Here is a 27,894-nt window from a genome sequence, read left to right as displayed (position 1 = left end):
ATTTTCCTCATACACACCCCATAATGACATTCTTAACCACTGACTCCAGAATGACCCTAAAATTGTTTCAACAAACCCATCCATAAATCGCTATCAACCTTTTAGAGTCAGAGTGGCAGTAAAACCTATTTGCCACCCCTGATTTAAATGCTGCCTGGAAAAGGTAAAGAACAATCTTACGCAAATGACTAATAACTTTAACATAGATTATGTTACCAGAGATATGAATAAATATGAATACGTAGCTTAGATAAAATGTACAAATTTCAATAGCTCTCTCCTCCCACTGATTTTGCAGGGGATGTTTGAAACTTAATTGCTTTTCCCTTTCTTGTTTGGTTTTAATTTTTATAAAAATGTAGATAAGAGCGTACACCAGGTATGATAAGTTTAGTTAAATTTCTATTTCATACCCATTAATTGAATAAAACCCCAAAGCAAATTACCTTAGTAAATATGCTTAAAGAGTGTTGATTTTTACTTGATTTGTATCAAGACAAATACTTACATAGTGAAATCACTGGACATAACATAGTAAAAAGTAAAGTATTACAACTTCCCTTGTTTAAGCGCCTTCCTTTATATATATAAGAAAGTTGAAACTCAGGTCAAATTAGTATTTTTAAAACAAAATAAAGATTAATAATTCTAAAATGTGTTACAGAAATTATACACATCCAATATCTAAAAACACAAAATCTTTAAAAATAACTTTTAAAAATATTGTGCACAAATAAGTTCAAATAACCAAGTAAACCAAGTTCAAATTGTCTTTACTAATTCTTCTTTAAAGAGATATCACAGGTTAAAAAAATATTTGGTGTTTATTATCAAGTTGAGTTCTACATAATATTTTCTGATTTATTTAGGAAGATGTTTTCAACTTGATTCTTACTATGTGTGCAAGACACACTCTTCTGGGAATTGTAGTTTTGTCCTTTGAGCAAAGAGAATAAGAACGGCCAAGCAACAGCAGCAACAAAAAACAGAAATAGCAAAAATCAGCATGTTGGTATCATGGCAGTTACTACAATCACACACACACACATACACACACTCTCTCTCTCTCTCTCTCATACACACACTCAGGACTTTGTAAGGACTATTTTGATTTGTGTAACCTTGAAATATACAGTTTAGGTCTAAAGTCAGTAGAAAGTCAACAGCTATCGGAAAACGAAGAGGTCCTATGAATTCCTAGAAAATGTGCTGCTTTCCTCAAATAAACTTATATGATCGCTTCCAAAGTTCCTTTTCTCTCTGTTAAACTGTTTTGGCTATTTTTTAAAAATAGATTTATTAATTTGTGAACTGCCTGTCTTTTGTCTTTATGAAAGACAACACGCTACAAGAGGACAATTTCTGTCCTGGGATATGACTGGCAGTTAATATCAAGAATATGGGTATGAAGAAAAGTGAATCTTAGAAAAAATCCAAAGGCATTTACTTAATAATATGATTTTTTTGAATATTGGTTTTTGAAATACAATGTCTTTTAATTTGTATACTACTAACCTTTAATCCCACATACATATTTATTTCTCTAACAATGTTTGGCTTTGATTCAATTCAGCAAATATTTACTGAGTATTTTGTACCTGTCTAGCTACTGAACACTGTAGGAAAATTGGAAAGACAAATTCCTGACCTTGTGGAGGAATAAGTCGAGTAGTGACAAACGTTCTATAAAAAAAGGATGAGATTTAAAAAAAGCCTTATAACAATTACAGAGTGCTATGGAATTTCAAGGAGCTAGAAAAGATGTATGATTGAAAGGCTGAGGAAGAGAAAGCTTTACTAAGATGTTATTCGGAAACGGGTTTTGAAGAGTGGCAGTGAATAGTAGATACGGACACAAGAAAAAAGGCATTTCATCCAAACAGCTGTCGTATCTGTATAGTCTTAACATTCAAATACATACCCTCTGCAAAAGCAAATAAAAGGAAAGAGAGAGAGAGAACAATTTAATAGTATGGTACTTTACTGCTGCTACTCAGTGGGAGTGTGTCAGGGCATAGATGGTGAAAGTAAATCAACTCTCCCTTAATTTGGTCCCTCTTCCATTTCTGAGTGAATGCACTATAAAATTATATTTTGTACATTTATTCTTTGTTTTATGCTAAATATTTTCTTAATGATACAGCTTTATGTACAAATTTTCATCAAAACTGTATATACAGAACCATGTATACTGAGTTTTGTGGATGATTTTCAATGGTAATTTTGAACATAGGCAGTTTTAACTTTATTTGTTGAATCTAACCCACATATAAGATGCAATTCCTATATAAATGCATAGACAGAGCAAGGGTGGGACTTGCTCCAGAGGCAGCAATAAAGCAGTTTGGGACTACAGTTCATGAAATGTTGATTCCTAATTCAAGAGTGTCTCCTAATCTTACAGTGGAGAACCACTGAAAGATTTTGAGAAAGTCTGTGATCAGGTCCCAGCTTACGAAGTAAGGGGAACCTAAAAACACGTGTAGAATGGATTGAAGATAATAATTGTCAGGGATAAAAATAGTAGACGACACAAAGGTCTGAGTGAGATACAATACAGACTTAACCTTAAGCTCTGCTGTGTGAATGGAAAGAACAGAATGGGTGCTGTTAAGAGAAACTGTAGAGGTAGCATCAGTAGGACCTGGAAAATTATTACACGCTGGAAGTGTCAAAAGGTAGTTTCTGCTTTAAATTTAAATGGTTAGGAGAATGAAGATGTTTCTAACAGAAATAGAGGAGAGAGGAAGAATTTCTGGCTTTGGAGAGAAAGTGGGATGTTGAGCATAGCAATGGAAAAAATGGGTTTGAAGCGTGGGGTTCAACATCAGTGACAGAAATTTGGGAGGCATTTACCTGGAGGTGATGGTTGAAACTTTGGGAACAGAAGAATTTGCTATGGACACCTTACAGAAAGATGAGAGGAGTAAAACAGAGAAATTAAGAGAAAAACCTGTGCAATGTCTGAGATGGATTATGTATTCAACAGATATTTTTAAATTAAATATAAGGGATAGGCAAAGGGAAAAGGAGCAAGGGAAGGTGAAATAAAAATAGAAATCTAAATGCTGAGTGGAAAGAGGACAAATTCAATATGAGATTTCATAAGGAAAATTTCAAGGAAAGGATATGTATTGGAGAGAAAGGTCAAGTATTGCAGAGAAAGAAGTCACTATACAGTAGTAACAGTCAAAGGTATTGTTGATTAAGTTCATACTATGTTCTAGGCACTTTTTGTACAGTCTATTGGTTATCATTATTAATATCTCTATTTTACAGATCAGAAAACTGCACCTTAGAGAGGTTTGGTAATCTACGCAAACTCACGTAGTTACTGAATGGCAGAGGAAGACTGAAGATTGAGAAGAGGATGGGCTGAAAAATCATTCCTGGTGACAACTGAAACAGCAATTTCCATCAAAGGCAGGGAGAGGATGTTAGACAGCAAAAGGTAAAAGAATGAATGAGAAAAAAGACATCGAGGTACACTACACAAGATGATTCAACGAAGGGAAGGAGGGAGACAGGAAAACTGATAAAATAAAATGTTTTTGAGGTTACTGTGCTAGGTATATCTACAAAGAGAAAGAAAAATTAGTGTAGAGAAAGAAATTGAAGACATGAGCAAGAAAAATGACTAAGGTCCCATGGGATATAGGAGGTCACAGGATCAATAGTTAAAGAAGACACCTTCTTGGCAGAATGGAGGGTATTTCCTACTTAAGATACAGGATTCAAGGAGGAAAAGAGTAAGTATACAGCAAAGTGTTTAAAAATGCTAGTGGGAGGAATAAAGAGAGTAACGTACAAGGCTTATAAGAAGCTATACGCACAAAAAATCAGATTTAGAGCACATAGACAATGGAGAGCTCACCATGTTATTTCATCAGAAATAAATAAAAGTATACCATAGGGTCAGTTACAGGAAGGGAAAAAAAAAGTGCTCTATTTAGAAATTCTTCATATACAATCCACCATATAATTTTAACAAAATCACTATTCCATTGTAGGATAAGTTTGGTTCTAATTATCCAGATTGATTTTTACCATAGATTAAACTCACCATTTCACTTTTTATTTACTGATACAACAACGGGGTAAGGGGAAAAAAAACAAAAAAACCCAAATAAACCTAAACATAGAAAAGAATAACACTTTGCCATTCACACAAGCCCACAATGGATTTTCATTACATGAGAGGATCAGAACAGAGGATGATGTTTATGAAGCCACCGTCAGAGTTAAATCCCCTTGTGTGCCAGTTAGTTTTGTTACATTCTTCTGCTAAAGACTACTTCATCCTTAACTCTTAATTCAACCCTGGGACCTTACTTGACAATGTATGTTACTTTTTCTAGTGGAATCTAGAGTGAAAGGTTATGGGTCAACACCAATCTATCACTTGGAAAGACAGTCAGTCATAAGGGGAGACTGTACAAGTATCACACCTCTCACTCTTTTTTCCTGGCCATCCTTTCCCCCATTCAAAGACAAATATTGACCACAATTTCTTGTGAAACCTTCTAGAAATATTCTTATTATAGAAAAGAATATACTTGTATTTATTTTCTTTTTATTTAAATAATATTACATACTATGCCCACTAATATGTTCATTGACTTTTCACTCAAAATTTAATCATAGGGAAATGTCCATGTCAGTGTATTATAATGATTTCCATTTACTAAATTGTCGCCAGGTATTCTACCATATGGATATACCATAATGTTTCTACCTAGTGCCCCATTTTGGGCTATTTAGGTTGTTTGCGACATTTAGCTCTTAAAAACAATTTAGTGGCAAATAGCATATGAAAAGATGCTCCACATCATATGTCATTAGGGAAATGCAAATTAAAACAACACTACTATACCTATTCGAATGACGAAAATCCTAAACACTGATACCCTCAAATACTGGCGACGCTATCGAGCAATAAAAATTCCTCATTCATTTCTGGTGGGAATGCAAAATTCGACAGCCACTTTGGAAGACAGTCTGGCAGTTTATTGCGAAACCAAACATACTCTTACCATATGATCCAGCAATCACACTCCTTGGTATTTACCCAAATGAGAGGAAAACTTATGTCCACACAAAAACCTATACACAGATGTTTATAGCCACTTCATTCATAATTGCCAAAACTTGGAAGCAACCAAGTTGCCTTTCAGTAGGTTGAATGAATAAATAAACTGTGGTACAACCAGACAATGGAATATCATTCAGTGTCAAAAAGAAATGAGCTAACAAGCCATGAAAAGACATGGAGGAACCTAAATGAATGTTACTAAGTGAAAGGAGCCAATCTGAAAAGGCTGCACATACTGTATGATTCCAGCTATATGACACTGTGGAAAAGTCAAAACTATGGAGACAGTAAAAAGATCAGATGTTGCCAGGGTTTGCGGGGAAGGTGGGATGACAGGCAGAGCACAGAGGATTTTTAGGGCAGTGAAACTATGATACTATGGTAGCACATCATTACACATTTGTCCATATCCATAGTTTGTACAACATCGAGAGTGAACCCTAATGTAAACTATAGACTCTGGGTGATAATGATCTATCAGTATAGGAATGCAGGGTCATTAATTGTAACAAATATACCAGAGGAGGATGTTTTTTCATGATGAATTATTCTCTTAATATATTGCTGGGTTTGCTCATGTTTTATCTCGAATAATGGTAGTCATGGTCATGAGAGAGTTTGTAATTTTTGTGTGTATGGGAGGTACTAACTTTTGTGGTTGGAAAATCAACATTATGTTGCTTAAAAGCTTCTATTCCTTTCAAATTCTCTGGAGGAGATGAAACAGCATCGTAGCAATGTTCCTTAAATATCTGGTAGAAATTTTCATCTGGACTTTTGGTGGAATAGTGACAGGGGTTATATATTGATTATTTTTAAAATTTTTATAAAATATATTGCCTATTTTTTTCCTTTCTAGAGTTAAGTTTGAAAATTTATATTTTTAAAAAACTATATGATTTTATTAATACAGATTTTTATGTTCACTTCTATGATACTTCATAGATAGTTTCTTTAACTTTTATAATTTCTTCAGCATCTGTGATTATTTTCCCATTCTCATTTTGTGCACTGCATTTTCACTGTGTTCTTCTTTATTAGGTCAGTTAATGTATTAGTGACTTTAGTTATTATTTCAACAACCTAATTCTTGAATTTTCACATTATGCTATTTTCTTTCTTTTTTCTAAATTCAAACATTAATTTGATTTTGTTTCCCTTTGGTTTCTTTTGTTATCTTCTAACTTCTTGAGTTTGGTGTTGCATTAGTCAGGATAAGCTATGCTGCAGTAACAAACCCTAAAATCCAGGGGTCTAACTCAGTAACGGTTAATTGTTTGTTCACATAAAATCAGGGAAGGTAAGGTCACCTTCGTCCATCTTGTATGTGTGCCCTCTAGACCCATACAGTAAGGAGATGCTCACTATAGCTTAACTGCCTTGCATGGAAATGATATAGTCCCTTCGGCTCACAGTGCTTAGCTAGAACTAGTCATTTGACCCCAATCTAAATGCAAGGGAGTTGAGAAATACAGTAAAGCATAAGGAGTTGGTGAACACTGTGTCTGGTACACATTGTCCAAAAACTATTTTTTTAATTACTTAGTGTAAATACAGGTGTCTCAAAAGTCTCAGAATAGTTTTAACCTTTAATAATTTTAGAAATATAAATGCTACAAACATAAAAATCATTTAAAAGTTTATATCAATTACTTATAATTTTATAAATTGAGTTTTAGTTACATATAATTCTATAAATTTTGAATATAACATTTTAAATATATTTTTAGTTCAGCCCCTCTAAGAGGGAAACTACTAGAACCAAACTTAAAAATGTATTATCCAGCATTCATAAAACTAAATATATGTTAACAATAACTAAAATTTCAAATGATGTCGTTTGTAAATTTACAGTATTTATACTTCTGAAATTGTTAAAGATTAAAAATACATTGAGAATTTTGTGACACTCTGCATATAAATTTAGAAAGTTATGATTTTTCCCATGAGCAATGCTTTATTTATATTCAATATATTCTGATAAGTATATATCTTTATTTTGTAAAAGTTCTACAAGTTTAGAGTCCCTCTAGAATTAAGATAAAAAGTGTTTTATTTTATTATTTAATTTCTAAGCGGAAGAGTGGTTTACGCTTCATAATTATGGGTTTATTATATGATAATCAGAGAATTCTGCCTGCATTATTTCTATTTCTTGGAATTTATTGAAGTTGTGACAATAAATGCTGATTTAAAAAATATTTCCTGAACCTTGTAAAAGAAGGTTTATTTTTGGCCTTCTAAAAATAGAGTTATATTTTTATTAATTTGATCTAAACATTAATTCTTCAGATCTTCTACATCTGTATATACTCCTGCTGTTCTTTATATGAATTCTAGAAGTGGGAAGGCCGGATCAAATTTACATTTCTACTAACAGCTGGGGGCCCTATTTTCCTTATAATCTTGTCATCAATGTATAATGTCAAAGGTTTCATTTATTTTTCCATTCTGAAGAATGGCATTTCTGAGTTTCTTTTCCATGAGAGAAGGACTTTCCTCCCCTGATTCCCTGACTATAATATACAGTTGATCCTCAAAAAACGTGGTGGTTAGGGGCACAGTTGAAAATCCAACTTTAACTTTTGACTCCCCCTGAAGTTAACTACTAATCACCTACTGTTGACTGGAAACCTTAACATATATCTTGTATGATATGTGTATTATATACTGTATTCTTATAATAAAGTAGGCTAGATAAAGGAAAATGTTATTAAGGAAAATCATAAGGAAGAGAAAATACGTTTACAGTACCTACCTTATCAATACCATAAGATTATGTTGTCTATTCACAAGAGGAATCATCTGTCAGTGCCTACATCAATATTGTCTTATATGATACAAAATACTGTAGATTTTATATGTGTTACTAACACTAGACATCAAAAATGAAAAAAATAGTGTGAATAAGATTCATATTTACAGGTATAATAATTCATGCATTGATAATGAAGAAGCAGCAATATGATTACTTCATGGTAGCCCAGGTATACACTAAATGATGAATTGTTATAAATTTTTTATGGCATATAGTATTACAGTCATATTCAGATTACAGCATTACAAACATCATTACATTAAAAAAAAACACCTGTGATAATAGGCTTTCTCCAATGATGAGAGAAAGAGGCATGCTGTACAGTAATATGATTCTTTGAAAGCAAAGTTATAAAACATTAGGAAAACTAACACATTATTAATTTTATGTTACATATCACTCACTTTATATCTCTGTTAGGATAGGCTATCCACTTCAATACAAGTCTTGCACATGATGTTCTACATCATGAATACTTAGGTGATAATGATGATGACACAAAAACTTCTCATACAGTTCTTGCTGTACAGTTCTTAGATTTTTACACAAAAACACTCACACACATATACAGCAGATAAGTTTATTAATAGTAGAACATGATGATTATTTACTATTTATTAAGTGGAAACAGACCATCATAAGAGCCTTCATTCTTGTCATCTTCATGCTGAGTAGGCTGAGGAGGGAGAGGAAAGGAGAAGATGGTCTTGCTGTCTCAGGGGTGGCAGAGGTGGAGGAGGTCGAATGGGAGGCAAGAGAGGCAGGCACACTCTCTGTAACTTCGCAGAAATACACTGTAATTTTTTTCTGACTTTTACGCTCTTTCAATTCTCTAAAAATGTTTCTTTATGGTACTAATTCTTCTTTTATCATTTGCTTTTGTTTTAGTGCCTGTATCGTAGAAGGGTTCATGCCATAAAAGAAGTCAAAAGCATCTTGAATAATTGTAACCCTTCTGCCGAACTGCCTAATGTTAATTTTTTCCTGGCACTGCTTCTTCTCAGTCTTCTTCCTTATCGTCTGGCACTAGTTCAGAAGCATTCATCTCCATCAAGTTGTATTTTGTTAATTCCTCTGGTATGGTGTCTATTTGTTCTTGAATTTCTTCAAGATCCATATCTTAAAACGCTTCACTCCCCACAACCAACTTGTTCTGCCATATCTACAATCTCTTTCATAATTTCCTTGATTGGCTCTCCTGCAAATCCTGTGAAGTCATGCACAACATCTGGACACAGTTTCTCCAGCAGCAATTTATTGTTTCGGGTTTGATGGCTTTCACAGCCTTTTCTGTAGTAATGATGGCATCTTCAATGGTGTAATCCTTTCAGACTTTCATGATGTTCTCTCTGTTGGGGTCCTCTTCCATAGCATTGACAATACTTTCCTTTGAGAAAAGGAAAAGGCTCATTTTGTGCAATGAGCCTTAAAGGTCCTATGACTCGCTGATCTAGGTGCTGAATTAGAGACATATTGTTTGGGGGTAAATAAACCAGTCTGACACATTCAGTGTTGAATTCATGGGGTTCTGGGTGGCCAGGGGACATTGTCCAACATCAAAAGAACTTTAAAAGGCAGTCCCTTACTGGCAAGGTACTTCCTGACTTCAGGGACAAAGCATTAATGAAACCAGTCCAGGAAAGTGGTTCTCATTGTCGAGGCCTTCTTTTTGTACAACCAGAAGATTGACCAGCTGGTATTTACTCTTCCCCTCAAGGCTCAGGGGTTTGCAGCTTTATAGATAAGGGCAGTCCTGATCATAAGCCCTGTTGCATTTGAACAGACCAGTAAAGTTAGCCTATCCCTTTCTGATTTAAATCCTGGTGCTCACTTCTCTTCCTTACTAATAAATGTCCTTTGTGGATTTTTTTTTTCCAGAGTAGGGTACTTTTGTCTGAATTAAAAACCCGTTCAGGTAGATATCCTTTCTTCTCAATGATTTTCTTAATGGCATCTGTAACTCATCTGCTACCTCTTGGTTGGCAGAAGCTGCTTCTCTTGTTATACTGACACTTTCTAAAGCCAAGCCTCTTACTAAACTTATCAAACCATCCTTTGCTGGCATTAAATTCTCCACCTTTAGATCCTTCACTTTCCTTTTGCTTTAAGTTGTCATATAATGACTTCACTTTTTCCCGAATCATATTAGAGTCTTTAGGTATACTTTTCTTATAGCAATGGTGCAGTCACATAAAAGCTGCATTTTCAATACAAGATATAAAGGTATTTCAGAAAAAGTGCAAGGTTTTCACACCTGCTGGCATAGCTGCAGCAATGGCTTCACAAATTTCCTTTTCTTCTCTTACAATGGTCCTTATGCTGGATTCATTATCTTGAAATGATGGGCAACCGCCACTCCAGACCTCAATCTACAGTATATATTAATCAACTCAACTTTTCTTGTAATGTCATGACTTTTCTCTGCTTCTTGGGAGCACTTCCAGCCTCAACAGTGGCACTTCATATGGGTCCCATGGTGTTATTCAAGGTTTATGGCATTGTGCTAAACACAATGAAAAATACGCAAGAACCAAAAGAGATCACTTTTTTTTGCGATATGCAGTTTACTGGAGAGATAAACTGCTCACCTGGAGATGATTAGTGTCACATGACATTTTAAGCAGATGCTAGCAACACTTGAGCTCACCGAAACAGCAGCAGGAGGTAGCTACAAAATTATTACAATATGTACTACAGTTAACTTTTTGCAGTAATTTAATACTGTATCTTTACATTTGTTTAGACTTCTGTTGACTGCAAATGGCACCGTGTCTGGTATGTTAAGTGTTTGTAAGTTTTGATAAATTTTAACTTTTTATAATAGACTTGTGTAGATTTTATGGTAGCAATAGATAAAACAGACAAGTATCTACATATATTTTATGCATTCATGATGTACCTTTTTCTTAATTTTTTCAATATTTCTAGGCTATGTGGTTCCTGTTAGTTTTTGCAAATTCTTGCCAATCTCCAAAAAAAGTTTCCAATGTATTTATTTTAAAAATTTTGCATATAAATGGATGTAGTTCAAACCCCTGCTGTTCAAAGGTCACCCTAACTGCAATTTATGAGAGACCAGATGTGGGAGAGTATAGTTCTTGGTCAAAGATAGACCCTCTGAGATTAGAGACTCTAAGATGATAATGGTTGAATTGTACTTTAACTTAATTTAGCTCTCATTCTTTCCTTTATTGGAATAAAGAAACAGTAATGTGCCTGTTTTTATACTAATGATAGCAATTTATGTATAAAAGCCATTGTAACCAACAAATATAAATTGATTGCCCTGAAAACTTTTAAATGCTCAAGCTAGCATTCAGAATTTTTTAAAAAATAAATATGAACTCTGGTGCTCGCTTCGGCAGCACATATACTAAAATAAATATGAACTCTGAATTCAACATCTTGAATAGTTTGAAGGTCTTTTAGCTTGTAAAGCTGAGAATTTAATTAAACTTAAAAATATCACAAAGATTATAGATGTGTACATATTTTTAATCCAATGTGTATATTTGTGGTTCACTTTAATATCTGCAATGTTCATAAATATTCATACATTGTGAATTATTACTCCTCAAGTAGTTTGATACATTTTGCTTTACTATATTTAAGCCAGGGATTAAATTAGAAGCAGATCAATGGTTAAATTACTACCTTTCACATTCTGTGGATATTTATTCATTCATTCATTCATTCATTTATTGTGAGAACACATAAGTTCCACTCTTAGCAAATTTTAGTTATACAATACAGTATCATCAATTGTAGTCGCTATGTTATACCACATTTCCCTTTTACAATGCAACATGAGTTTTATTGCAGTTCTGCTTTTTAATATTAAATTTTGGTTTACATGATGACCATTTGATACAAACATCTTAACATTATTAAGTGGATAACTCAAATCCCAAATCAACATGCATAAAAATGTCTCTCAGAATACAATTCTCCTAAGACATCCACTGTGTGGGATCAAAATACACTACTTCCGAAATATGACACTTTATCATAAGGATTATTTTGAGCTGAAGCACTTGAGATTCAGTAGATGCAGAAAGAAGTCTTCTGTAGCTTCCCCTATCTGACTAAAAGCATAAACTTTTGACAAATGAGAAGTGCCATAAAACACTTCCTCAGGGAAGTTCTAAGGCCATGAAGATGATGGAAAGTCAGTATCAAAATGGACCTACACAACTGTTATTAAGTAGCCTTTATCTTCCATTAGTTTTCCCATATATTTACCTTTCCACAATTTGCCATCCCTATAAACTCAAAGTCCTTTTCCTTTGTCTTGTCCCCTCTGTGTGGGTAGAGGAAAAGGTTTTTTCCTCCCTACATCAGCCATCTTCATCATAATTAAGGTTTTATTTTTAAGTTGAGTCATATACAGAAAAAGCTATTTCATAAGAGCTATTTCATATCAATACACACATACAAGATAAATCACAATCACTTGAAATTTTCTATTAACTTTACTTAACCCTGTTATTTATTATTTATATGTTTTCTCTCCATGTTTTCTGTCATAGACAGTTCAAACCAGTTTTTACTAACATACAGCTTTTAGAAATTACTTTATTATGAAGGCATTTATAATTTCTTTCTTCATAAGGAAATTTCAGCCTGGCTTTACCTCTAAATTTGCTAAATCTTGATAGCATATTCAGTTAGTTTTAGCTCAGGATATTCCAAGTAAATTAATATTTTTATTTTGTTTTCCTATAGCCTTGCTAGTTCCTTAGTCGTATACCTGTTAAAGACTGTTATCTGATATATTTCAGCATTCGTCCAATCAAACAAATGCCAGAAGCAACAGGAGAAAAAATATGCACTTAGAATAATGTTAGCCTGAGTCAAATAACTGGCTCTTTGGCATCAGAATTAGCCTGTTAAATAAAAACTTGCTTATTTAGTTAATAATTCATTCATTTAACAAGTTATTCATCTGTTGATTTTCAACTAATATGAAATGTTCCATTATGATAATTTCTAAACTCAAAGTCACATTCTTCTAACCAATAACTCCCAAACTAAGAATCTTTATGTAATAATTGAAAAGAGTTACCTGTTAAAAATATTGTTGGAAAAATAATCATTTGAAAATACAACTCCCTCACTACTCCTACTCCTAGGAGTAGGCCTCAGGAGTATTTATTTACCTATGCCCATGTTAGCTTATATTTATTTCTTTATCTCTTATTTACAGGCTTAATTATACCCAGGAGGTGTGTTTAAGAAAAGAAACACAATTCCTTTTTATATCTTTAAATGCTCATGGGCCATGTGGTCCTTAAAGTATCTGCTTACTCACAGCTGTGATACCTTTTCATTTCTATGTTTTGGTTGAAATACTTAATAAAGGGCAAAATGAATCACCAAGAACTCCTGACTGAGCAATTCGGAAGCAATTTCACATTAAGAAGAACTCCCAGAGATGATTCCAGGATGTATCCTAAAATCTACAAAAAATTCTTTCCATGGGTTGTTTGGATAATGATACCAATCATTTCACAAATTATACCACAAGAGTTAATTCTCTAAACTTCAGCTCATCATCTGGCATAGAGAAGGAAGTAAATAAGTTAGTTTTTCATGTTAGGTAGCACCTACCGTATGGAGAAAAACAACATGGAAACATCATAATATTAGAACTTATAAAAAAAAAGCTTCAGTGACTCTCAAAACAAATCAAAGGTTTGAATGATTTGAAAGTCATCACCTTCATCTTAATGGAGTCTAGCGACAGCACAATAAAATTTAGGAAACTGGTTGAAAATAAATGCATATAATTATGCCTTTTTTCCCTAGTCATCTTCATTAAATTTTATGGTAAGGATTTATCTATGAAAAGGGGAATGCTGTAAGTGGGTTTAGCACACATGTCTCTTTCTGGACTGTGAAATTCCAGACTCTGAATCCAGATTGCCTGGTTTCAAATCCCATTTCTTCCATGCTGGCTCTGTGAGCCAGCAAGTTAAAAATTCTTTTGACTTTTTAATTTGAGAAAGTTAAAAACTGCTCTCCGCCTCAGTTTTCTCATTATGAATTAGCATGATGAAATGAGTTCATGCAGAGAACATTCTTAGAACTGTGCCAAGTCCACAGATAGTTCTCAATAAATGTTACCTACTATTACTGTCATGTACAGAATGTGAGCAAACCTACTAGAAACACAAGGATACTTTTTATGAAGGTGAGATATGGATTGAGGAGGGCCCCAAAGGAACCTACATCAAGGAAGCAGGCCTGAGGTAGAAGTTGAACCCAGTGTTCTGCTTACCTGTACTCCGACAGGAAAACTTGGTTTTGTGATCACACAATCGTAAGGTACCACTGCAGCCTTTTTCATCACTACCATCTTCACAGTCTTTTTCCCCATCACAGCGCCACAGATCAGGAATGCAATTTCCATCAGGGTGACACTGAAATTCATTCCCATTACAACCAGCAGGAGAACGAATCTCTTAAGTTGAAATGAGGGAGAGAGGCAGAGAGAGGAAGACAAGAGAGAAATTATGATTTTACTTGATAATATTTTTTTTTCAATTTTTTTCTTTCTTTAGGCATTATAATGATCCTAGAGAGAATCTATTTTTACTTTATTGTTTAATAGCTGCAATACGCTCTAGCATTTTCAAATTTGTTTTAGAAACTTTAATAATTAGAGAAAATAATTCTTGCCTCCCACAGAATTTCTAAAGGTGATGAACGTTAGGAAAAAAAAGAAAGAGCAGTAAGATAGTATGTGGATATTCTGTTGTGATTTTAATTAGTATCAGTGTGATTGTTGAAGGTATTTTCTCTATAGCACATAAAAGAGATTTCACATTCTACTCCAAATGCTTAGACTTTTGTTGATCTTGTGACATCTCTTTAGATAATTTCTTTCACACTGGTAACAGGTAAACAACCAAAAAGAAAATAAGAAGTACATTCTGACTAACAAAATCTTTGAAGAATAATGTCCAAAATGTTGAAAAATAAAACCCTCAGATAATTAAAAGAATTATTCAGGACATAAGATTTCAACTTTAGAATCAGAACAGACACAAAAGAATTTTATGAGGCACTATGCAATCAAAGTCAATTTATCAATTAATAATTCACATAGTGCCCAGATAACATTATCACTCAAAACCTGATGACTAAAGATATAGGTTAAATTTTGTAGGTAAGCATAAACAAGAATAAGGAAAAATAAATGTTGGGCATATAGATGCTTTTACAGTATAACAGTTGAAAAATATGACCGTAACCGGCAGTACATTAAATTTGTATTAATATCTAATATTATGAGATATAATAACCAGAATCTCCAAATACTGTTGTAAAGTAAATATTTTAGTATACATTTTTCTAGACCAAAGTTTTAATGTAACAAGTTTATTGTGCACCTCAGGTAGCTATAGCCAACAATTAATTTACATTATATCTATAAAAGCAATTATTCTACATCACTATAAAATTGAAGCAAGTCCAGGTGAGTTTCTCATTACTCAATGAGCTGATTTGGTAGGAACTGTAAAACTATCAATAAACAGAAACCTCAGTTAAGTAGAGTTGGGAGACCAGAAGGGGAGATCTCTTACACCCTGCAGCTGTAGCAGAGCCCAACAGGAAGAAGAAAGACTCTTCTTTCCTGTCAAGGACTCAGCCTATGAAAATCCATGGACTTGTTGTTTACTAGAGCCCTCCCATTTTCCTTTTTTACTCTCTATAAAAGCATTCCTTTTTCCTTGCTGTGAGGGAACTTGCACATAGCTCACCATGGTGCAGACTCCAAATTGCAATTCTTCGCCAATCCCAAATATACCAGTCTTTGCTGGAGAAATATCTGGCTCTCAATTTGTTTTAGGTCAACATTTTGGTGGCCCATATGGGGACCAGAGAAGACTCTCTATGGCTCTGGGGCTGGTGAATATACAGGTGCAGTACCCACAGCTGAGTCTATTGCTGCTCACTGCTTTTCCTGCTGACCCTGGAGTTTAAAGGCAAGTCTTTCTCTTAGATCCAAACTCACACCCTCTTTCCATCTGGAGCTCTCCAGGCTTTATTCAGAATCTACTTAAAGCTTTTGTCTTTCTGGTTAAGGCCTTGTTCTGCATGTGAGTACTTGTTTGGCACTTGGGCCTGATTTTGATATCAGGCTCTTTCACTGAAACTGGTTAGCTTTGCATATTCCCTTCGGAATAGGAACTGCTTCACCTGAAGCTGGCTAATCTTTGCCCCATTCCTCTGATAACAGGGGTTCTCTGCAACAGTGCCAGGTTTTTCAGCCTTTGGCCTATTCTTTTGAAAGGACGATTCTCTGGAAACTGGCTGAAAAAGGCTTTGGCCTGGCTCCTTTAAGCTGTTTCCTTTGAATTGGCTGGGATTGTCTTACAAGCTGTCTGAATCGAACCAGTTGTGCTGTAAGCTGTTTAAGCTGTTTGAAAATTGTTCTTCACTCTAGAGGAAAAACCTCTAGGAAATGAGACTCCAGTTATCTAAGTATTTTGAAGGCCTCCTCCGTTATAGGGACTCTGGTCAATTTTATGTTTAAAAGCCACAGTCCTTCCTCATGGGCACTACTAACTAAATGGACCAACCTGACCAAAGGCAATTTAGAATATCAATGGCTGTTACGGGGAATTTCAGAAATCCCCAAACTTAATTTCCTTAAAACCAAATTGAGCTTGAATAGCTCAAAAATTTCCAGAACTGAGTGGAATGCTTCTTTCAATTGGCATTTTGAGGCTTCCCAATATACTCAGGACTCTAAAATTGCCTCTCTGCAAAGTAAGATTTTAAGATTAACTGAGGAAAAGAAATGATGAAAGAAAGATAAAGTGGCTCTCAAAGCCTCAGGCTCTTCTTCCTTGGCGTCTGTGTCTCAGGCTCCACCTCTGGTGCCATCTCCCTCCTTCCCTTCTATGCTGCCTATGCCTCCACTGTCCCCTCAAACCCCCCATACTCATTCTCTGGCCAAACTTCCCTTTTCCTCTGAACCTGTCAGAACATGTTTCTTTAAAATTAAGCGTTCTGAAGGTCCAGAGGCTAAATCTTTAATATCTTATACTCCCTGAACTAAGCTGAACTGTGAGCCATAGTCAAAGATTTTCCCAAAGTAACCAAAGACCCTCATAGCTTTGCTGAGGTATTTAATATAATCACTCAAACTCACCAACCAGGTTTCTCTAACTTATATCAGCTACTTCATATGCTCATCAGTGAAGGTCAGGCCCAGCATTGAGTGAAAATTGCTAATTGAGAAAATCCTGAAAGATGCCCAGCATTACAACCAGGAGAACAACCTGCTATCTTATTATGTGTCAGGCTCAGAAAATTGCTAGGCAACTTTACTGAGCAGTTACTAGGGCTTTTCCAAAGCCTGTTGACTGAAACAAAATTCAGGCTTGCACACAAACATCTGCAAATCTGTTCACAAAAATTACAGTTGACTTTTGATTGTCTTTAAAGAAAATTCTGGTCTTCCTTCAGATGTTGATTAACTCAAGTAGCTTTTAACTCTTTGTTTATTAATGGGCTGAACTAAGATCCTTCCCTTTTAGTAAAAAGGACCAGCATGAAATGGGAAACTATGTCCACTTCAGATTTAGTTAATCTGACAAACCACATTTCTTGTGCTCTATATGAATCACCTCAAAGGAAGATCATCAAAATTGTTAATCTTCAACTCCAACAAATGAAGGCTCCTAAACAAACCCCAAACCCTCGTAGTTTCTGCTATTATTGCAAAGAACCAGGGCATTAGAAACGAGATTGTTACAAACTTAAGCACTGTAGAGCCTTCATCCCTCTGACCAGCCTTTCCAACGCCCTCCAATTCTCAGTGGTGGGCTCTGAGGAACTGGAGGGGCTCTTCCCAATCCTCCCTCTTAATCAGCTTGGAGAAACATTTCTCCAGGAGGATGAATTTCTTCCAGTCCTAATTGATACCACACTCTTGAGTGCTCAACCCCACTACCATAAAACAGCCCCTGCCTTGGAGTACTAAAACAATTCAAATGGTGGGGATTTCTAATGAACCTCAAGAGGTTCCTATGTCCGAACATATTCCCTTTTGTTTAGGCCCTTTGAGAGATACACATCCTTTTCTCCTTAGTTCCTCTACCCCTATCCATTTATTAGGCTGGAAACTTCTTAGAGAAGTATGCCAGAAATTCTTTCTCTGAAAAGGGGAAAACAATTCTAGAAATTGACAGTGTCATCAAAGAACCAGCCAGGTAAATTAAGTGGCCCTCTAACATCTTTTATTTGTTCTATCTCTGATGGTACTAGAGCAGATTCTGAAAATATGGATCATTTCTCCCTATTGAATCAAGCTACCACTTTCCTTATTGGCAAAATCTCCAACTGATGTTTGCAAAATTCACAGTGCATCTCCCATCAAAATTTAAACAGAATCCTCAAAACTTCTTCCCAGAATTAATCAATACCCTAAAGGAAAACCTTAAAGCCCAGAACAGAAGAATACAGGCTCAAGTCCTCATCATCTCCTGTACTAGCCCCTGTAACACTCCATTTTACCAGTGAGAAAAGCAAAAGGCCAAAGGTGGAGGTTTTTTCAGGAACTCTGAGCAGTAAACAACACTGTTATCCTTCAACACATTGTTGTTCCTAACTCTCATATGTTACTAACATCCTTTCCCACCACAAATGAATTCTTCACTGTAACTGATTTATGCAGTGCATTCTTTCATATTCCAGTTGATGAAGACAGCCAATACCTTTCTGCCTTTACTTGAGAGTAAAAAAAACAATTCACCTGGACAGTAATGCCTCATGGATATATTGAGAGTCCTTCTTATTTTTTGCAAATCTTGAAGGCTGGTATGAATGATATAAAGTTCTCTAAGGGTTTTACTTTGCTGCAATATGTGGATGAGTTGCTTCTTTGCCCTCCTTCTTAAACCTCTTCACAGGAAGGCAGCGTCCACTTAATAAAGCATTTGGCCTTAAAAGGACTTAAGGTCGCCAAAGAAAAATTGCAGTTTGCCCAAAACCAGGTTCAATATTTTAGTCATCCAATATCAGAACAAGGGCTACACCTAGATCCAGATACACGTCATGGTGTCCTAAGTTTCCCCAAACCCCAGACTAAGGGCTACTGTGAAGTTTTCTCAGACCAGTTGGTTATTGCTGAAATTGGATTCCAAATTTCTCTTTTAAAGCCAAATTTCTTATGTTTTTCTCAACAATAACAACCACCTGACCCAGTTTTGTGGGAAGAACTGATTGACATAGCCCTCAAGGCCCTAAAGGAGAGTTTGATGAACCCACCTGCCTTTGGGCTTCCTTATTATCAGATTCCCTTTTACTCTTTCATAGATGACAAGAAAAGGGAATAACTTTGGGGTATTCACCCAAAAACTTGGCGACCACCATCCATGCACAGGGTGTTATAGCCAGCAGCTGGACCCTGTGGCACATGTACTAGAATCACTGCAGCCACTTCCTTGCCTTACAATCACGGCAGCCACTGCCCTCTTTGTTAAAGCCACTGAGAAAACTGTGGAATGTCCTTTAATCATTTTTGTACCTCATGCAGAAGTCAACCTGAATTCTCAACATACTCAACACTTCTCAGCTAGCTGCCTCATATCCCGTGAAGTCCCTTTGTTATCTGTCCTTCACGTAACTCTTTTACATGATAATAACTTTAACCTGGCTACTCTTCTCCCTTCTGTCACCAACAATGTCCTTCATGACTGCTGAATGTTGATAAACAACCTCCTGACTCCTTGTAATGATCTACAGGAAATTCCACTGGGTAGTGTTGACTTCTCATGGTTCACTGATGGTTCTTGTTTAAAAGGTAGCAATGACAAATACTGTGGTGGTTATGTTATTATAACTCCTTTTGATGTTGTTAAGGCAGTGTCTTTACTTATGACTACTTTGGCCCAATAGGCTGAATTACACACCCTTACACGGGCTTGTACTTTAGTCAAGGACAAAATTGCCAGTGTTTATACTGATAGAGATATGCTTTCAGAGTAGCTCATGATTTTGGAATGTTGTGGGAAGTTCTTCCTTATTTCCAGTGGAAATAAAATTAAAAATAGTCCTTATGGGGCTTCCCTGGTGGCACAGTGGTTGAGAGTCCACCTGCCGATGCAGGGAACACGGGTTTGTGCTCCGGTCCGGGAGGATCCCACATGCCGCGGAGCGGCTGGGCCCGTGAGCCATGGACGTTGAGCCTGCGCGTCTGGAGCCTGTGCTCCGCAACAGGAGAGGCCACAACAGTGAGAGGCCCGCGTACCGCAAAAAAAAAAAAAAAAAAAAAAATAGTCCTTATGTTCAGGAATTATTGAACACAATACTTTTACCTTCCATTTTAGCTACTATTAAGATTCTGATGCATGCTAAACTTGACTCTCTGGAAACTAAGGGAAATCACCTTGCTTATATGTCTGCAAGGAATGCTGTCCTTAAAGGGACCAACAGCAGACAAACCTCTGTCATTATCCAAAGGGACATCTCCCCAAATGATAATTTAGAAAAACTGGCTACAGAAGCCTAACAATGAAAAGCCTAACTCAGAAAAGGAAAAACAAGATTGGAAAGTTAACAATTGTTTGTTTGGAAATATGAGAAAGCTCTGGTCTGGACCAAATAACTCAGTACTACCAGAGACTCTAAAATTCCCACTCCTCATCATACTACATACACTAAACTATTGGTCTATTGACAAAATGATGCATCGATATTGTTGGGGAAACATTAACAAGGCTGCAAAAAGTGCCTACCTCCCTTGTCCTACTTGTCTGAAGTACAATCCAGGGAAGCCAATTTGTACTGCTTCTGGATATTTTAAACTGTCTAATGGACAATTCAAAGTCTGGAAGATGGATTTCATACAACTTCCTCCATCTCATGGATATAAATACATTTCAGTCACAGTCTGTATGTTTTCCCACTGGACTGAAGCCTTCCCTCACAGACAGGCTATTGCCTTTTCTGTGGCTAAATTCCTTTTGGGAAAGATTACCCCTACTTGGAGGAGCTCCTCTCAAACTTTATAGCAATCTGGGAATCCATTTTAAGGGCCAGGTGCTTTGACAAGTCTGTGATGTTTGGCTGGTTTTACAACACTTTCACTATGATTACAAGCCTCAATCCTCAAGTATAGTTGAACACACTAATGGCATTTATTATTACTAACTGGCAAAATTTGTAGAGGTCCTTCAAATACCTTGGCCAAAAGCATTGCCATTGGTCCTTTTAAATTTCAGATCCATCCTTTTGGGAATTCATAAACTTTCACCCTTTGGGATAGTCCCAGGATGCCCAATGAACTTGACTCCTGCTTTTTTTATCTATAACTTATAAAAGGAGAGATACTGTAGTATTGAAAAGGCCTGCTTGCTTTTATTAAAAATAACCAAGCTTTGGTAGAGCAGTCTTTTCACAGTGTGCCCTTGGGAGACAAATACCTTGGAACCTGGAGATTTCGTCTATTGGAAAAGACACTACCAGAAGAATTTCCCTCAACCTTGCTGGAAAGACCATATTAAGTACTGTTAACCAACCCTTGTGCCACCAAACTCCAAGGAATAGACTCTTGATTCATGTGACACACCTAAAGAAGGTGCAGAACCCTGACTGGACCTGCACATCATCCAGTGACCTGAAAGGAAATACTTCTCGGAAGTTGAGGCAGTCGACATCTGAAGACACAGCTTTCCCAAGTTATCTATACCAGGCCTGTTGGAAGTTTGTCACCAACCTTCGATGCTGACATAAAGATTCAGATTATCTCCAGGGTCTATGATCTTGATGACGTATGGACTTTAAATAAAAAGTGCCTGAGAGTTTTCTCTCCTGCCCCTCCTTGTTACTTAAATGTGACCTTACTAGGTTTCCAGTCTGAGACACTACTGGAAATGGTCTTTCCTGACACTGAGGGACAAAAAGCCACTGAATCTAGAATATCTGACTCTTGATCACTGATGCTTTCAGCAAAAGATCTTAATCAAAAGATAAAAATGTAAAAAAAAAATTAATAAAAAGAATCCTCAATTAAATAGAGGTGAGAGACCAGAAGGGAAAACTCTCATATCCTGCAATGACAGCAAAGCCCAGCAGGAGAATAATGACACTTCTTCTTTCCAGGAAAGGACTCTGTCAATGAAAATCCTTGGACTCTTTGTTTACTACAGCCCTCCCAAATTTCTTTTCCTTTCTATAAAAGTGTTCTCTTTCCCTTCCCATGTGGGAACTCGCACACGGCTCACCAGTGTTCCACACCCTAAATTGAGATTTTCTGCTGATCCTGAATAACCTCATCTTCACTGGAGAAATATCTGTCAGTCAGTTTGCTTCAGGTCAACAGAATCACGTGGTTATGAGGTAGGAGTAGACTAAATTAAGGTCAAAGCTAATAATAACACTTCTATCACCAAGGCAGCTACTTAATCTTTTGAGACCTCTGTTTGTTCACGTGGAAAGTAGAGAGCCTGCAGGGTCGTTGGGAGGAATAAATTGGATATGTGTAAATGATTATTTTCACTAACATTTTTTGTTGTTATTTTCTATGATATAGATAGTTCATTTCCTGATCTGTTTATTTAAAGAATTTCAACAACTATACTACGTCAGTTGATACAATATTTTAAAGATGCACAGAACAGACTTGCTTCTACTGCCCAAGTATTCTTAAAGTAGTAATGCTGAAATAACACCTAAGTAAAAAAAGAGATAAAAAGGATCCCAACTGAAGTAAGAGTAAAAAAGTTTTGTTGGTAGAAATTAGGAGTCCCAATTCACGGAAAACCTAATTTCCAAAAGTAGCTACTCCTAAGAACACATAGTAATTACACCCAATTTAAAGAGAAGGGGCTGAGTTTAGGCTGGCATTGAAGTCCCTTCCAAAAACAGAGACTTTTTCTACTTTCCTAATCATCCAAATCATTCTGACTGTGGATATATAGAGTCTTCATGATTTAACAGAATACTTGGGTGCATAGACACAATCAATAAAGATGGTAGAGTGTCTGCACATTTGGATGATATATATGAAATGTGATATAGCCACTTCCTACCATATTTAATTGAGTATATGCAGAGTGCCCTATTTAGCAGTACAACTTAACTACTACAGTGGTACAGAATGTTGAGACTGGTTTCACAAACAATATACTATGAAGCCTTTAAACTTGGGATCTTTTTAAAGGTAACTTGAAAATCCTATGTGATTTCAGTATCCAAGAAGAAAAAAGAAGACAAATCAAATGGAGTTCCAAGGCGTTTTCAGCTAAGTAATTCTATGATGAAGAAGGCAACTTCCATACAGCAGTGAACGGCCTTTGGTTCTTTTTCCTAGTACTTAACTTTCCATGAAAACAAAACTAAACAAACTTTGGCTCAGTTGAATTTTATAACCTGTTGTATGAGCTCAACCAATAACATACAAAAGTTGTATTTCAGGTTATTCTCACCCAGTGATTCCAAATATTTAGTAAAGAATAGAAGGTATAGTCTTTTGATTTTTTCTACATTCTTTAAAATAAGAGTTGAAGACTGGCAGCTCCCATATTGAATCTGTCCCTCAGTATGTTTAATTTAGTAAACATACTATTGACCTTTTAATAATCTAAAGCTTTCCTATAAAAATCTCGCTTTTCCAGTTCCTTGAAAAGTAAGATTCTTGGGTTAGCATCCTCATAAGGTAACAACTACTGCGTTGTATGGAGCTGGACTGAATTTTATCAATGACTCCCTGTTATAACAGTGAGACAGAGATATTCCTTTATATTTTATTTTTTCCCTAACAGATTTTTTTCCTTGGTGGATGTGGGCAGTGGGCCAACTGCTAACTCCCTTTTCTTTTGTTTTTGATCTACTTCTGAGAAACTGTAGGAAAAATTTTATTCCACTCTTACTTTAATATTAATACTAACTTTACTGTCTTTACAAATCAGTTTTTTGTCTTTATGAGCTATTTTAATGGATATTTGTGAATAATCCCGAAACTCATCATGTTTCTCTCTTTGCAATAGTTTTTAAGAATTTAGAGCCAAATTTATGGATCATTTTTCATGATATGAGCTTGTTTATACCAATCTCACCCTCAGATTTATTTACATTACTCATCCTTACTTTGCCTTTGTTTGGTTCCTTCCTCTTTATAACCTTTAATCTTTCCAGGTTATAACTTAGATTACTTCTGGAAATGACCAGAGGACTAATTAAATAACTAAACAAAATAGTAATATGTAAGGAAAACTTGAGAAGAAGTAACACATTTTACATTTAAAATGACCTAATTTGGAAACATTTTAGTAGCCTAAATAAAATTAAACAGTATATGCCAAATTCTATTCCATACATTCATTCCTCTCTTCATCTTTTATTTCTCCAAGGACAATGTTGCCTCAAAAATGTGGGCAGTAATGGGAGGAATTCCATGTTTCACTAATTATTGTGAGTGCAATGCTTCGCCTCTTCTAAACATATTCTGGACTTGGTTTCAAAGACCTAGTTCTTTTGAGTTATGTTCCTCAACAATTAACTCAGTGATTTAATGGGAAATTCTCAAGAAGATTATGTAAACTTAGAAATCTGGAAAGAAAAACCCGATTCAAAAAGAGACTTGCAAAATATAAATTGTTGCTTTGGGAGAAGGAAATGCTTCTCCTGATCCAGCAATATGGCAACTTTACATATAGACTTGTAGTCTTTTAGCTCAATATTATTTACAGAAGAAAATAAGTTGTGGTCACACAGATCAAAGGAGAATCTATGAAGGCAGAGAGCATGCTGCTACTGTTTGAGATTTTTAAAATTTTATTTGCATTTCTTCGCTTTGCTTGGTATTGTTTTGTTTATCTATTTGTGCTTCATAAGTGAATACACTCATTTGTCTTCTTATTCTAAATAAACATTTATCTTATAAATTTAAATACAAATGTGGTATTTCCCTGAGGCTTTTCTTTCCTTCTTTTTTTTCCTTAAACTACACATGTCCAAAACCTTTGTGGACTATCTATTAAGCGGTACCATAAACAACCAGATTACAGCAACTTTAAAATGAGGATATAGTCTGGAGAAGGAAATACAATATACCATCATAAATATTCAAATCTAAATGGTGAAACAATTCTCCTCTAGATTGCCTTCCTGTGTACATTTTATCTGTTAATGTCCGTAATTTTCTTTGACTCATTTTACTTAAAAAAAAAATGTATATATTTATCTAGGATTGGGTCTCTTATTCTGGTGTTTGTAGATTCAAGAGATTCATGGGTAAGCCTTAGGAATTCATAAAATCTCAGAAACTATACACAATGCTTCGTGCTGACATGCCTTTTTTTCCCCTGTGGAAGGGATTCTGAGCTTTCCTTGACTCCCACAGCAGACTCTAAGAGGAACGTGGAGACCAGTTTCACACTTCCCTTTCTTTATCACCCATTCCATATACCTTGAATATAAATGGTAGTTTATATGGTATTCAATTTTGCTTATACTTCAAATTATCTAAGATTTGATTAAAACCCAGTGAAAAAAAGGATCACCTATCTGCTCCTTTTGATTTTAATTAAACGTAAATAAATAGAACTGCTCATTGAGAGCATCCCACTTCACAGAAACAGAAACTTTGTCTGTGGTTATACATATGATAAGCAGCAGGGATGATATTTGAGTCCACACAATTAAATTTTAGAGCCTGCTTTCTTTACCATTCTCCCATTAATAAATAATTATATAAGAACATAAACTAGATTCATCCAGAAAGCAGTAAATGCAATGAAGAAAATGGGTCAGAGTAATGTTATATAGGAAAGAAACATACATCACTTCTGATTCACAATTCATTGGCCAATGCTAGTTGCATGGGGTGGGGCCCCATCATGTTGGTCACACCCAACCACAAAGTTTCCAGGAAGTACCATCTTATCATGTGCCCAGAAAAAGGAAAAAATAGAACTATATTGTGAACATCTTTGATGACTATCATAAGGAGTGAGTTGGGTATAGAGAACATCTTGACAGCGTGATCAGAGATGCCTCTCTGAGAAGGTGATATTTGAGATGAGGCCAAAATGAAGGGAAAGAGTCAGCCAAGCAGGTTAGGGTAAAGAGCATAGTAGGCAAAGAGAATAACAAACGCAAGGATTCTAAAGCAGGAAACAGACTTTGTTTTTATAGACAGAGAACAAAGTGTATGGGGGTGGGTTAGAAATGAGATCTGAGGGGATTCCCTGGTGGCGCAGTGGTTGAGAGTCCGCCTGCCGATGCAGGGCACACGGGTTCGTGCCCCGGTCCGGGAGGATCCCACATGCCGCAGAGCAGCTGGGCCCGTGAGCCATGGCCGCTGAGCCTGCGCGTCCGAAGCCTGTGCTCCACAATGGGAGAGGCCACAACAGTGAGAGGCCCGCGTACCGCAAAAAAAAAAAAAAAAAAAAAGAAATGAGATCTGAGAGGTTGGCAGGGGATGGATCTTGTGGGCTTTACCAACGTCTATGGTATGATAAGTTCAACAAGTATCTTTCTGTTAGAGATTTTGAAACAGAGGAATGATGATGATATAATTTAATCTACATTACTAAAATTCTCACTGGCTCCTGTATAAAAAAAAAGTGGAAATAGGGAGAACAAATAAATGGCTTTTGCTGGCATCTAGGTGAAAAATGAAAGGTAGTTTCTGCCTTTGAAAAGATCATAAAATAATCTGCACATAGGGAACTAGGTGATGTATGCAGTTACAAAGCAATATCCTAAGTGCTTTGGTAGGAATGAACACGGTGAGAACATGCAAAGGGGAAATTTAACCTGGACTTGGGGATTTCAGAGGAGAAATTCTCATGACAGAGGATAAGAAGAGAGTTCCAAGCCATGACTAAGAGTCAGGCAGAGGGGAAAGTAGAACGGGACGAAAGATATTCCGAACAAAGTCAGCAGCATTCGTAAAATTCTGTGTTGTGAGTGATGGGAGGAGTGAGAAAAGAGAAAACTAGAGAGGAGAGCAAAGCCTAGAGCTTGAATGGCCTTGTATGCTATGCTAAATGGTTTGGAGTTCACCCTACAGGCAACTGGGGGTCACAGAAAGACCTGCTGCTAGATTCGGTTATGCTCAGATATGTAGTTTGTATCTATCTCTTTGGGAGCATTTAGACAATAAGTAGAAAGAGAAAAATCTCTAAGATTCCACAAATTTACATGGGGTTATATATATGTATCTATTTCATTTGCTTGAACACCCAAAGTTTATACTGAAGTCAAGCAGACTGTTAAACACACACCACACACACACACATACACACACATTTTCATATTTCTTCCCTTGCCACTTCTCATCCTACCTCCTCACAAGAAATTAAACATACTCCTAACCTATTCCTCAATGTCTGTTAGTTTTGGGTGTATGTTGATGTTTAGAAATGCTACCCCCTTCTGCCAGAAAACACAGAAAAAAGTGGTGGAATTTTATTTTCTCTTAACCTTCTTGCCAAATGAAATCAGCTTCTGTTAACAGTTGATTTTGCCTGCTAAGGAGCCTGTGATGACCATTCTAACCTGAGTTTCAGGCTTGTGTGGTTCCCCAGAGCCCCAGATGCTTAAGCTTCAGGGCTTGGCACACAATCTATCTTTGTAACATGGCTTGTCCCAGTGGAATGTTAAAATGATGACTATGTTTATATGTATATGCTCGTGCTGTTTTACTGTTATGTTTTCACATTGCTGATGCTGGTTATATTTTTAACTAATGCAATTTTATTGTATTTTTTCCCTGAAGCTATTTAAACTAAGCATACAATTTAGGGGAATCTAATAAATAAATAAACATAGAACCCTGGAGGAAATGTGGCAACCGATGGTGGAATTTATCCCAATATTTAAATGAATTCATTTTGACTAAATATTTGCAGTTAGTAGACTAGTAACTGCACAGAGACAGAAAGGAAATTTTTTCTCCTAAAGTTAAAAAAAGAAAATCAGGGTTGCAAAAATTATATTTATACTATGTTTTTCTTATTCA

At 35.9% G+C, this 27,894-nt stretch overlaps 1 protein-coding gene across 1 annotated transcript in view; it reads right to left on the bottom strand.

Moving 5' to 3' along the window:
- Positions 1-27,894, bottom strand: part of LRP1B (LDL receptor related protein 1B) — a 1,467,083-nt gene that overhangs the window by 666,010 nt on the left and 773,179 nt on the right. The window contains exon 21 of the mRNA XM_027078335.1: positions 14,191-14,373. Within this exon, the coding sequence (XP_026934136.1) occupies positions 14,191-14,373 (183 nt within the window). The remainder of the gene's footprint in view (positions 1-14,190; positions 14,374-27,894) is intronic.

This window comes from Aethalodelphis obliquidens, unplaced genomic scaffold, assembly GCF_003676395.1.
Source record: "Aethalodelphis obliquidens isolate GAN/ISIS:26980383/991018 unplaced genomic scaffold, ASM367639v1 scaffold2, whole genome shotgun sequence".
Taxonomy (NCBI): domain Eukaryota; kingdom Metazoa; phylum Chordata; class Mammalia; order Artiodactyla; family Delphinidae; genus Aethalodelphis; species Aethalodelphis obliquidens.
This window is presented reverse-complemented; position numbering and strand designations above follow the sequence as displayed.